The 13,424-nt window shown below is 41.2% G+C and overlaps 1 protein-coding gene across 1 annotated transcript; it reads left to right on the top strand.

Annotated features, from left to right (window-relative positions):
- The first annotated feature begins 244 nt into the window (after positions 1–244).
- Positions 245–12,467, top strand: LOC110952403 (apoptosis regulator BAX-like). Its single transcript, XM_022195927.2, has 6 exons — positions 245–516; positions 699–729; positions 5,937–6,101; positions 6,226–6,364; positions 6,518–6,622; positions 8,959–12,467. The coding sequence occupies exons 1-6, from the start codon at positions 489–491 to the stop codon at positions 9,100–9,102; spliced, it is 612 nt and encodes a 203-aa protein (XP_022051619.1). The 5' UTR covers positions 245–488; the 3' UTR covers positions 9,103–12,467.
- The last annotated feature ends 957 nt before the right edge of the window (positions 12,468–13,424 follow it).

The following is a 13,424-nucleotide window of genomic DNA, read 5'->3' as shown; positions in this document are numbered from 1 at the left end:
TTTGAGTCGTTTTGGGCAGTTTCCTTGTCAATTCCAACAGGTTTTGCCAGCTTGGATCTTTTTTAGTCATTTTGGATCATTTTTGTGTATTTGGGATAATTTTCCAGTAATTTAGGGCAAATTTCATGTCATTCTGGACTAATTTTCCGTAATTATGGATCATTTTCATTTTAATCTGGGTCAAATAAATGAATGGAGCAGTCTATTGTGTTTCCACACGGAATACATTTAAGTGATGCACAGATATCTGTCCCCGCCCTTCAGCGCTCCGCAAACTTTTACCACCCGCTGGACTTAAATATCTCCTCCTGCTATGAGTTTCTCACAGTTTGTGGGCTTTTATCACGAAGAAACTCCGACAAATATGAATTAATGTCGTTTTTTTTTTCAAACGCAGTTTTTGTGTGACGTAGAAGAAGATATCCGTAGTTTATCTGCAGCACAAAAGTTCCTCCTAACTTAGTGAAGCAATTTTATTTCTCCAACCGATGGCGTCTGAGGGGAACGGTATGTCCGGTAAGCTCGATAAAATATGTTTCACGTTAATTAAACAAACGCAACAGAACATTTTTAGTGTTTTCGTTGCTGTGATTTTACGCCCCCCGCTGCTGTTTACTCGGAAACACCGCAGCACAGGCCACACAGGCGTGTTGTTGTTGTTGTTCTTTGTCTAACTGGTTGTTTTTGTTCTTCCACAGACGAGAGAATAGGAACAGCCCTGATCAAACAGTGAGTTCCTTTTATTTTCCAGCTTTTCCCGTCACAATAAAGTGTTTATTCCCGTTTAAATTCAAGTTAGTTTTTGCTATCATTGAAGCTAAAACAAGCAGATTTTTATTGCTGTTTAATTTCTTGAATGTCTTCCTTCAGCAATTAATCTAGTAATAAAAAAGATAAACGTACAGTGACAAGCACAGCCAATTTTATGTTCAATCACGTATTTCATAGTTTTTTAGTTACTTACTTGAAGAAAAACAACAACAAAAATGTAGATTCATTAAGTTATTACTCTTCAGTTAATCAACAAGTGTTCACCAGAGTTAGAAAAACTTCTCCATCATTTGAACTTTATGAAAAGTTGGAAATATCCTGTGCTGATATCTGAATCTAAACCGCTTAATTAATTGATAGAATAGCAAGTAAAGCATCAACAAGCTAGACATTTTATTCAAAAGTAGTTTTTAAAGAACAAAGTGCTGTTTTTGGATTCATAAATGTGATGATTTGCTTTTTTCTGTGTGTAATGTCCATATTGGTGCATTTTGGACTAAAAGTTAGCTTATACTTTTGGTTTTAATGTGCTTTATCCGTCTGTTCTTTCATTTTAGAGTTAATTAAGAAAATAATGGACATGTTAAGCAGCATTTGAAACAACTCTGAGCTGTAGCTCTGATCTAAAAGGCTGCTCTCTCAGCCTAGTATGTCCTAAAACACTCTACTCCTGTATGTAACTCCTGTGTTTGAGGTTTTAAGTGAGTTACTACACATTTTATAATTTGCCTCTCTGGTCTTTAATTCCTTCTTTAAAACTAGTTTCGGTTTCGTTTCACAGTAACTGTTACTACCCTCTTACGGTAAATCATTCCCCTCGTAAACCTCGTGTTTGATCTATGACTCATTTAAGACTCATGGTAAACGTCCGAGAGCTTTATGTCCTTTTGTCAGGACTGGGTGTGGCGTCGTCTGGAATGTTAAGAGTTTCTGGGCGTCGTAGATGACGGCAGGACATACTAGAGTCAACATCATCGTCTGTTACTGTTTATGCATGTTAATACAGGTCTAAGTGGTGACCAGGATGGAGCTTGTGTTTGACTTGTCCCCACAAATTCAAAGCAGGTGTGAAGTCCGCGGTGTGGTTGTAGTCAGAATGCAAACTAAACCCCACCTGATGCTGTGCTGTTACTGGACGTACTGCAGGAGTGAGGCCGTGGAAATACGCAGCCTTAGACTGTTCATGGTGCACTCGTAAACATTTCTCTGATGCCAGGTTTGCATGATGCTGTGAACAGGACTGTTTGTTTTCATCCTTGTTTCTGGAGGTTGGTCTCTGACATGCAGGTCCAGCTGGGATTAGTTAGGAACCTAGTCTGGATGTCACATCAAACATCTGTGGTATAGAATAGTTTTAAACCGACAACTGGGTAAGGAAAAGATGGTTTTTACCTTGCTGACATGTTTCAGCCACGTCTGTAGTCTTCTTCATCTGATGTGTGATGGTGTGTCGTTTTCATCAGCTGATCGGGCTGACAGCTAAATCAAAATGCCCCGGTGCATCTATCATCTATCTATTATTATTCAAATCAATCAATAAATAAGTTTGATTGATCTATCATCTGCTCACCATCGTCTTCTTACAGTGCAGCAGATCACTGCAAAATACTTCAGTTTGTGATGCAAGCATGAAATTTGGCACAAATACTCTTTAAGGTCCACTTTTTGTAAAAAAAAAAAAAAAAGGCATTAGCCCTGCAAAATTCCAAGATGGCGACCATTTTTCAAGATGGCCGCCATGTGCACCGTAAATTCGGATATGGGGCTGTTAGACAACATTTGGGACACTAAACTAAACAATACTATAACTACTAGTCTATTACTACAGTATTAGTAAAGCTAGATCAGCTGACACTGAACCCCATGCTGAGTTACACAGCAGTGATGTCACCAGTGTGCCCTGGTTGTGCGCTGACATCACTCCATGACATTATTGATAAAATATTTCTTTAGTTTTTATGGCAGCCATCTTTGTTTTGACAGATAATTGCAAACAAGTGAACATTTACCCGCTATGCAATAAATCAGAAATCAAAGTATATGATCTCTACCAACTTGATTTTCTCGCGTTACGGCTTAGCAGCCATCTTGAAAATGGCAGCCATTTTGTTTTCTTAACAAGAGCAATATTTTTGGATAAAGAATGATCGTTGGAGACGAGGAATGATCTGTGCTAAATTTCATACTTGCGACATAAGATATTCTGATGAACATAACGGAAGTAGCTTCAGCACAGTTGTTAAGACGTTGAGATTTATAGATTTCATGGCAGCCATCTTGGACGCCATCTTTGCTTTGATCATTTGATTAGACACTCTAGCCCAGAAAACCCTTCTTTTAGATACTTTAGTCCATAAAACCTAGATATGCATGCAAAATATAAGCTTTCATTCAAATACTTGGCTTGAAAATTGAACTTTTCAATCAAGATGGCGGCTATCTTGGAAAATGGTCGCCATCTTGGAATTTTGCATGGCTAACACCTTTTTTTAACAAAAAGTGGACCTCAAAGAGTATTTGTGCCAAATTTCATGCTTGCATCACAAACCGAAGTATTATTATCTGCTGCACTTTTACAGGAAGTTGCTTGTTTGTCCTGACAGCTTGTTCAGGTTCTGAAAGGTTCATGAGTGAAGCTGTTTGGTCCAAACCGACACAAACACGTGAGTTCACTTATGTAAGTTGTCCAACATGTGATAATACCGTAGAGCCTGGTTTTACAATGTTATCATTAATGATGTACCATAAAATACCTGCTGGATGCTCACACAGAAACCTAAATAACCTCAGGACACATGCGTAAACACACAAGTTCTGCTTTCTGTCCACTGAACTGATGGTAATTAGCAGCATCTGTCCCAGTGTTCAGCATTTTAACTGGTGGAAGCAACAGTTGCTGAATGTTCTGTGCTGCCATGTTTGCTGTGTGTGGACAGAGTGAGGAGTTACAGTGAAAGGAAATCTGTCACATTCACACTGACTAATCTTCACTAACATTTTTAGTTTGGGTGTCATGACACATTACAAGTCACTGTTCAGCTTTCAGTGCATGTTAGAACAGGGGAAGAGACAAAGAGAATGCAGACATGAAAATGAAAATGAAACTCGTCATGTGTGGCTTTTCTGCTTTCTGTAGTTAGCTACAAGTTAGAAGTTAAGTTTAGAAGTGAGCTATCTCACATGCTCCATACTTTTCCATAGGAAAGGCTGAATACAGGAAACGGGATGAGAACAAAGCAGTAGAAGTCAGAAAATGTGCCGCCTGAGTTAACAGATCATACATGTGTCTGACAGCTTTAAAACCTTCCTGCTGCCATCCTACATTCCAGTTCAAGCAAAGACACAAATAGAGTTTGACATGAATAGTTTTGACCATAAAGCAGAAGCAAACGTCGAATGTTCTGTTGCACATAGTTCTGGACAAAGACTCCTAACATGCAGTGCTGCTCTGCAGACTGTAATGTTTCATCTGCTAATGTTCTCATCAAATAATCTTCTGAGTTATTTTTTAAGCAAAATTTGCTGCATCCTGTCTCAAACTCAAACTTTATTTATTTGTATAACACTTTTCACGAAGTGCTTCACAAGTAATTAAAAACAAAGAAGACAATAAATAAATACAATTAAAATAGAACTAAAAATAAAAAAACAACTCTCCCACCCTCCTCACATATAGACAGCCATTCACACACACACACACACACACACACACACACACACACACACACACACACACACACACACACACACACACACACACACACACACACACACACACACACAAAAAGTATCAACATGACATCATCATGACCAGGCAAGGCACTGAGGCCAGAAGAAAGGAAGGAAGACACTACCTTGGAGAGGGGGGGCAGCCCAGTGGGGGTTATGGGGGAGGGGGGGTATGGGGACCAAGAGTTAACACCCCCATGGACATGGTCTCTCAAATCTAAACATGCTTTTTTTGTCATCTGACTTTGGACTGGATGTCTTCTGTTCATTGGAAGGTTTCACTTGGGCAGGGTTCCTTTTTTATATAATTTATTGTAATATTTTATTGAAAAACTGGTTGATTAATCAACATAATAACCAAGTGTAGCTGATAATGAACTCAGTCGTTGTCTGTCTGTCGTCATGAGTGCTGGTCCACATCAGAGTTCAGCAGAGAACGGATCAGACACTGATCAGCTTGTTTTCATCTATTTTAGCCAATGCTGATCTGGAAAACTAAAATATCTACCTGATCCACTTGGGACTCTGGTTTGACAGTCAGACTGATTTTCTCTTCATGTTCATATGGAGGGAAACATATTTGATTATAAGCAGACCTTTGCATGGAGTTCAGTGTGGTTGAACTTTGCAGAATCCAGAAGATCTCTGATGAGACAGTCTGACAAGAAATGACTCCAAAAGACATCCTCTCCACTGCTGAGCAGATGCATGTGGATCTTCAGTCCTGTCAGTAGCATCGTCGTAGGTCTGCTGTCAATAAAGTTCTGAGAAGTGATTCACTGTTCCGGTGTCCATAATTATTGATTCAGTCATTTTATCAGCATAGTTATGTCCTGTTATTTTAATGCAGTTCTGTTGATTTATTCTACAGTGGTTTGTATTTATTCACAGAAATCAGGCACTGCTGGTTGTTGGAAGCCTCTCCTCCTCCTTTATCTGCAGCGTTTGGCTAACTGTGATCACACGTTAATGTAGAGAAGTGACAGTGGATCATAAAACAATTAAAGTAAATAAACTCTGTTCCAGTAGGTTGCAGTGGTTTTATTGATAAGGATGGAGATAAATCCCTTTCAGGGAGTAATGCAGATTGTTGTTGGTGCTGTTGGTAGCAGCAGGTTGTGCTCAGGTTTCTGCAGACACTGATCACTGACAACAGACTGAAGTGATGTGAAGAAACGCTGTGGGACACTTTAGCATTAACATTATTTTGTTCAGAATAGATTAGATCTCCACACTGACAGCCAAATCTGTGTTGCTGTTGATGTGTGGAAAACCAAGGCAGTGTTCTTGAGCTGTGTTGGTATAAATCCGTCCACACTGAGCCACCTGAAGGATTTCATCAGAAATCACAGCGTAAACTTCACGCTGCAGATCTGTGCCTCGTTGGTGATTGGTTTGGGAGCGAGCCTGTGCTTTAACGGCCTGTTCTCTTCCAGCGTTATAGAGGAGGAGCTGAAGGATGTCCCCTCAGAGGAATTCCCTCCTCTCACCCCGCTGGCTGTGCAGCTGAACAACGAGCAGGAGGAGAAGGTGGTGAACCAGCTGAGCAAAATGATCCGGATTATTGGAGACTCAGTGAAGGGCAACGAGGAGTTCCAAGAGTGAGTTTCAGAACAGCCGCTGTGTCTCAGAGCTCGTGTTGGAATGTTGACAGACCTCTGGGTGTTCTCAAGTGCTTTCAGGAAATGTTTTTCAAGCCGTTCTCGTCTTCCCTTCATGCTGCAGTGCGATAGATGGGATGGCCCGTGACCCCGGCTCCAAGTGGGACAAATTCAAGAAGGTTACAGACAAAGTGTTTGAATACGGGATCAGCTGGGAAAACATCGCTGTGCTCTTCTATGTTGCCGGAAAGCTGGCTCTGAAGGTGGGTTGTTTTTCTCTTTGCTGCACATCACAATCAGATGTCTTTGCTGTTAAATGGTCATTGGAGAGCAATTTAGCAGAAGACGTGATGAGTGACATCGTCTGCTTTCTGCACTGAGCTTCTGCTTCATCTCTGCGTCTGTTGGTCCGTCAGATGGTGGAGGCTCATCTCCCCCAGTCAGTGAGGGACGTCCTGATGTGGACGGTGGACTTCTTCAGAAATAATCTGCTGGGCTGGATTCGGGACCATGGAGGATGGGTATGTAGGACTTTCTTTATGTTTCTGCTTTCCTTAGGGCTGAGGTAAGAGCTCACTCATGTCCATATAGACTCTTCTATGCTGTATTTATTTATTTATTTATTGGCTTTAATGACTGCATTGAGGCGTACTGAGAATAGCGGCTCTTATCAACTTGGTCATTTTCTCACTAGATTTGACACCTTTGCAATTTTCTTTTCCCCAAAGAAACTCGTAGTGACGAATCCGTTTCAGGACCGAGTTCATGAAGTCTTTAATGTTTCTCAGTGTTTTCGTTTAGTCTCTCTCTGGTCTGACTGGTCAGTGTGTGAGGAAGCAGTCGACCAATCAGCAGCCAGACGGACGCATGAAGAGCTGTAAATGTTCCTATAAAAATCATCAGGAAACTGGACTTTAGTTTTCTTTTAAATGAACTAATGTGGAATCAGTTCAGCAGTGTACATATCTTGGGACGATAATTGATGACAGGCTGTCGTTCGAGCATCAGGTTGATGCTGTGTGCAAGAAAGCCAACCAGCGCTTGTATTTCCTTAGGAAGCTCAGGAATATAAAGGTTGAAACTAAGTTCATGTATATGTTTTACTCTGGTTTTATTGAGTCTGTCCTGACATTTGCTTTTATCTGCTGCTTTGGCTCAGTCAACCTTAAAAACCAAAACGGACTCCAAGGTATTGTCAGAATGTGCAGCAAAATCGTTGACACTCGACTAACTGACATTTCTGTCCTACATAAGACTAGATCCTTAAAAAAGGCAAATCTCGTCCGGTTCGACCCTAGCCACCCTCTAGCTTCTGAATTCAGGGTGCTTCCTTCTCGACGCAGGTTTCAAGTGCCTATTTGTAGGACAGTTAGATTTAAAAATCATGGGTCCCACTGGCCTTCTTAACAAAGAACGGTTTTTAACTTTCCTTAGGTTTTTATTTATCTTGTCTTCTATTGTATTTAACTGATTATTGTTATTGTTGTTTCTGTTGTGTATTTTTACTGTTGCGTATCGCATTTTATTGTGTTTTGTCTGTTGTTTGCTGCTGGCTGCACCAAAAATTGCCCCGCAGGGACATTAAAGATTTCTTGACTTGACTAAACTATTTAAGCTGTTTTTTTAAAATTTAAAACACACAAAGTGCTCACTTTGTGAATACCTCTGACTCTCAGTAAAAATGTGGACCAGATACTTGCTGCGCCTCCATTAAACTGGAGCACAAAGACTCTTTTGTTTCCTACGCCAACATTAAACATTAGGTTTTAGTACATGGAGCATTGTAACTGCCAGACATGAACTCTGCCTCCAGTCCGTGAACAGCAGAGAGACCAAGCATGTTTTCACAAATATTTGCTGTTTTTCAACCTTTAAAAGTATTCAGAGCCTTCTGCTGTAGCTCCAAACTGTAGTTAGGGTTCTCCTCAGATTTTACCTTTCACATGTGTGGAGTTCACGTCACAAATTCCATCGCTTGTACATTTTTTAAATAAACCCACACACCTGTGTATGCCAACGTTCCACAGTTTAGCCTGCATGTAAGGCCAAAAACTGAACCCTCATAAGAACCCTGAAACTTTAGCTGTTTGGATCTAGATTTAGATGTGTGACTTTGATGAGGGAGGGGACAAAGATCTCATCAGCCCCTCAAACAGAGCTTCAGAAGACTTCCAAAGAAATAGAAAAACCTTGTGAATGAACGTCCTCCTCAGTCAGACCGTCTGCTGTGATAGAGCTGCTTTTACATTACCAGTTACTGAGTGCAGATTGGTGAGAAAAACTACAGTTTTATCATTTGAAATTGAATCTGCAACTCAAAGTGGGCAAAAAGTGAACTGTCCTGAAACATGAAGGACTCTGCAGATCATTTCTACTCCTTGATGTTCAGAGCAGCACGCATCAGGTCCATCAGATTACAACAGACTTCTGCTCCAGAACTCTGCTGAACACTGTCTGACCCGACTGCCTGCTTAACTAATACCTTTTGCATCTTGTATTTATTTACTGATAATGAAAATACAGTACGTGTTTAAATGCAGCTGCAGCTTCTATGTAGCTGTTGCACTGCTTCTTTTACATGTTTAGCAATGACGACTATCCAGAAGTGCAACACTGGTTAGTCTGCTGTTTTAACAATTCCTAATATACCAAATGAGCTTTGTTTAAGACAAACTATCACACTGTTATCACATATGTACTTGCACATACTGTTTTTTTCCCACCAGATGATATATTTTCTATTTGCACGTGTGCTGCTGTGCTTTTAAAACAGTCTGAATGCACTGACAGGATTGCTGCTTCATTTCCTGAGCCACTGCATGTTAAATAAAAGAATTGTGTTTTCTTTTAACCACAGATCAACAGCTTCTCAGATCTGGCGGTGGCTTCAGTGCACCAGGTCTCCTCCTTCAGCTCCAGGAGCTACGGCCGGTTCACCATCTTCATCTCTGGCTTGGTTTTAGGAAGCTTCATTACCTGGAGGCTTACCAAATCACTCTGAGGCTGGGACACACACACACACACTCTCGCACACACACACACACATATGGTGTCAGAATCGATTCAAAACAATCAAAGCAACTCGCAGCAAAGTGTGTGTACACGCATGATGATTACGTTACGCGTGCGTGCGTACGTTGTAACGTGCAGATTGTATTTCACGCGTAACAAGAAGCCGCGTACCTATGAAGCAGCGCGTGCACGCCTGTCTGTCACTGTTTGACAAATACTGTTACACATTCACACACGCGTGCGGTCGCAATTTCTGATTACACAATAGAAAGTACGGCACGGTGCAGATCAACAACTGTTGTGTACAGTCAGAAATTGTGACCGCACACGTGTGAACGCGTAACAGTATTTGTCAATCAGTGACAGACAGGTGTGTACGCGCTGCTTCATACGCACGCAGCTTCTTGTTACACGTGACAGAGTTCACGCACGTCATTTCTGCGTACGTGTGAGCGCGTGACCGAAATGTTCTATTATCTTCATGTGAGCGTTAATGTGTGCGTTTGTAAAAAACGCATGAATGTTACGCGTGGCCGCTCCGCGTCGTGTGAATGATGGAGTGCAGCAATGATCACACGTGAACGGGAGGCCATTATAAGTCAATGGGGAAACTGCATTACGCGTCAGGCGCACAGGCGTCAAAGCACACGCGTGACACGTTCAGTTGATAGCTGCACACGCTTTTTGAAACGATTCTGACGACACACACACACACACACACACACACACACACACACACACACACACACACACACACACACACACACACACACACACACACACACACACACAGATCATTGTAGCTGACCATACATCATTTGTTTTTCACTCTCGTGATGACAGCATGCCTACCAAAGCAGCATGTTGACTTTTGCTGGTTTACATGAATACAGGGAGTTTCAGTACCGTTCTCCACTCAGTGCTCTCTTTCACTGCCTTCCATAGTGTTATCTATGCAAACTACAAATATTACCTGTAATATACAGTCTGTAGAGTGGACTGCTCTCAGATGGAGGAGGCAGAACATCAGACATGTCCATGTGATCTGTATTCAGGCCTCCAGTTCAGCACGGTGAACAGACAGCAGCACTAAAGCTGTCAGCTTCATGCATCACCGCAGGGATTCCTTCATTTGATCGGTTTTTGTTTTGTGACCCAGTCGATCTGGTGTCGTCGTGTTTCCTCTCTGTGGCTGAGGGAGGCCCAGAGGGACCAAAGCTGTCGATGGATCACTACCATCAGCAAGACGGCGTTCATTCTGAGCTCTGACGTAGAATTAGCTTTGTTATTAGCATGAAAAATACTGAATGTCTAAGCGTTTATTTGTTTTAACAGGAATAACTAAAAGACGGGCTGCTAGTTCATGGAGGGAGGAGGGGCTTATTTAGTCAGTCAGACAGCGAGCAGCACTCATTTTTATCATTCATTACTACAGAAAATGAAGTCAATGTGCTCAGATGTGAAGAAGGCAGAGGTTAGCATCAGATCAGTGATCAGCTGTGGTTCCTCCACACTTAGCAGCTCATCAGGTTGTGGCGTTAATTCAGCTGCTGTTTAAACTACCAGTCAAACCATTGGACACACCTTCTCATTCAGCGTTTGTTTGTTTTCTACGTTGTGGATTAATACTGAAGACATCAGAACTATAAAAGAACATATATGGAATTATGTTTACATAAAAAGTGTCAGTATTGAGCTACAATGTGGAAAACAATCCAAATAAATAAAAGCATTGAATGAGGAGGTGTCCAAACTTCTGCCTGATAGTCTACAGGAGCTGATATGAAACCAAGCTAGCTGGACTTCCATTGCGGTTTATTTATCACTGTTTATGTGTTTTATTGTGTAAAGTTTTGCATGTGCCGGCCAGTCTGATTTAAAAGAAGCAGCTTATTTCTATGAATGACGGTACTGCTCCTCTCAATTTTAACTTCTGGCTGCATGTCAGATGATCTGAACTCTGAGTTAATTTCCTGAGCTGATGGTCCGTTATGTGTGGATTTATCACCTGAAGAGCAGCAGAAATTCAGGATACACCCTGAATTTATTTCTGCGTTCACTCATAGGAAATCATGCATTAATTAAGTGTTCATTTAGTTTGCTCTACTGTATTCAAAATGCACCAAACTGCACAGTTTGAAGCAGAATTCTTTACTGTGAGAGTCACAAGCATAAATTAGACGTACCGTGATGTCTGTATGTAGTTTAAAGTTTACTACAAATGAAAGTCTCCAGTCTTCTACCTGTAAACTCACTGCTGTCAGTAAAATGGCATCTTTCTGATCAGTGAGTCCTTCATATAAACGAACCGCCGTGAAACTAGAGGCTAAAGCTGCAGACTTTAAAGCTGCAGTCATTTGCTTTGCTGCCTTTATTTTGTTTGAACAATCATGTCCCTATCTGAATGTGTTTCACTGTTTTACCGGCACAGGTATTACAGCTTATTTGCACAAGCAATAAATCTTCGGTTTATTCATGAACCTTATATTTTTATAAGGAAAAATATCAGGGCGGCTTTAAGTCTGTAAAGTTTTCCAAGTTGACCAGAGTGTTGGAAAATACAAAGCTAATGTGATAAAAACTGTCAGCACAAACTCCACCAGCTTCATGAACATCAGCAGGTTGCTCAGTCGCACTCCTGCAGGACGGTGTTTAATTCCTAAGGTCCTTAAAAACCAGCTTCTTCTACCTGTAGTTTATAGTAATAACCAGGATGGAGGAGCCAAAGAGACTTCACACTGATGATGATGATGATGATGAAGTCCAAACAACCAAATCTGTGCTTCTGATTGGTCAGAAGGCTCATTTTCTGACTGTTCCAGCAGAAAAAATATGACATTAAAACACCTTCCAGCCAACTAGCTCCACCTTTGATGCCTTCAATCCTAAAGATCTTCAGGAGTTTCTGCATTAAGCCTTTATTGAGCAGCTGAGGGTTTTCTCCGTCTTTGGACCCAACTTGAAAGAACCAAGTTTATTGTTTACATGATTTTTCAGAGGTGAGATCACTGCAGTGCACGTGACTGAAGCTGAAGACCGTGCACCTCACGTCTTCTCTGTAGCAGCACTGCTCTCATGGAAAGTATGTGTTACCAGTGTGCCACAGTGTGTGTTTAGAATAGAATAGAATAATTGTGTGTTTTGGGGAATATTTGTTGAAAAAGTAGCTTTCTGTGCTGTGCTTTCACTGTCAGGACTTAGTAGTAAAAGTGTATTTGATTGGAGCTTTATAAACAGGACAAAGGAGTTTAAACTGTAGATGACATGTTGTACTGGATCTGTGGTCCTCTGATGTTTGTTAAATTTTTTCTTAAAGCTGTTGAATATAAAAAGAATAAACATTCTTTTCATACATTTTCTGCATACTTGTGATTTATTTTGTCCAGATATTTCCATGGACTTTAACTTTGTCGTATGATTTCTGTACTTTGTATGGAGCCCTGCAAAGGTCATGGTGGAGTTTTCCTTCTGTAGGTCACACTATGTTGGTACTTTGCAGTATGTTTTACGTTTATTGTGAGCTACAGGGTGGTCACTAGGCCACAGTTTTAGCCAATCATATATTCAGATGAAGCTCATGATCAGGAAGTGACTTCACATTGTCCTCTGTTCCTGGATGGTAAGTCTGGGTGCTTCCTCCTCTGTTCTCTTCTTCACTTCTGCTTTCCCACAGTCAAGACGACTTCACGCCCACGACTTCACGCCCAGCGACAGCATCAACATACATCCTGCCATCTGTCTGCCTTCCTCTGGACCCACGTTCTAGAATGCTGGAGTCTAGAAAGCTGTTGGTTTTTAGAATGTTGTAGGACTCTAGAAACTCCTGAACAATGCTGCTTAGGCCACAGATTGTGCAGACATTTTTTTAAACAATGTTTTTACTATGGTGTGTGTGTGTGTTATGTGCAGTACTGTTTTATGTGCAGTACTGTGTTATGTGCAGTACTGTTATGTAGTTGTTCAGATGGCATTGATGGCACAGCTTTTGAGTCCAAGATAAATTTCCCCAAGTGGGACAATAAAGTTTATTGAATAGAATGTTGTAGCGGTCTAGGATGTTGTTGGATTCTAGAATGTAAGGTTCTCCAATGTTGCAGTGTTCTTGAATGTAGGGTTCTAGTTCCATCTTCTAATTCTGCTCCATCATCACCACCAGTGTCTACACTCCTGTCCCCGCCTCCTACCTTCATCTGGCCGTCCGCTCCATGAAGTTGCTTCTCATTGGTGGTCTAACCACTAGAATATCTCTGCTTTCATAAACGTATCTCTGCAGTAAATGTTCCTCTTCACTTCACACCGTTCTTTCCTTGT

This window comes from Acanthochromis polyacanthus, chromosome 2, assembly GCF_021347895.1.
Source record: "Acanthochromis polyacanthus isolate Apoly-LR-REF ecotype Palm Island chromosome 2, KAUST_Apoly_ChrSc, whole genome shotgun sequence".
Taxonomy (NCBI): Eukaryota; Metazoa; Chordata; class Actinopteri; family Pomacentridae; genus Acanthochromis; species Acanthochromis polyacanthus.
The sequence above is the reverse complement of the archived record's forward strand: the minus strand, read 5'-3'. Positions and strand labels throughout refer to the sequence as shown.

Excerpts from the sequence above, each read along its gene's own strand:
- LOC110952403 (XM_022195927.2), top strand. The coding sequence starts at position 489 with ATGGCGTCTGAGGGGAACGGTATGTCCG. Across the intron at positions 6,102-6,225 it reads GGCAACGAGGAGTTCCAAGA|TGCGATAGATGGGATGGCCC; the intron begins GTGAGTTTCAGA and ends TTCATGCTGCAG. Across the intron at positions 6,365-6,517 it reads CCGGAAAGCTGGCTCTGAAG|ATGGTGGAGGCTCATCTCCC; the intron begins GTGGGTTGTTTT and ends TTGGTCCGTCAG.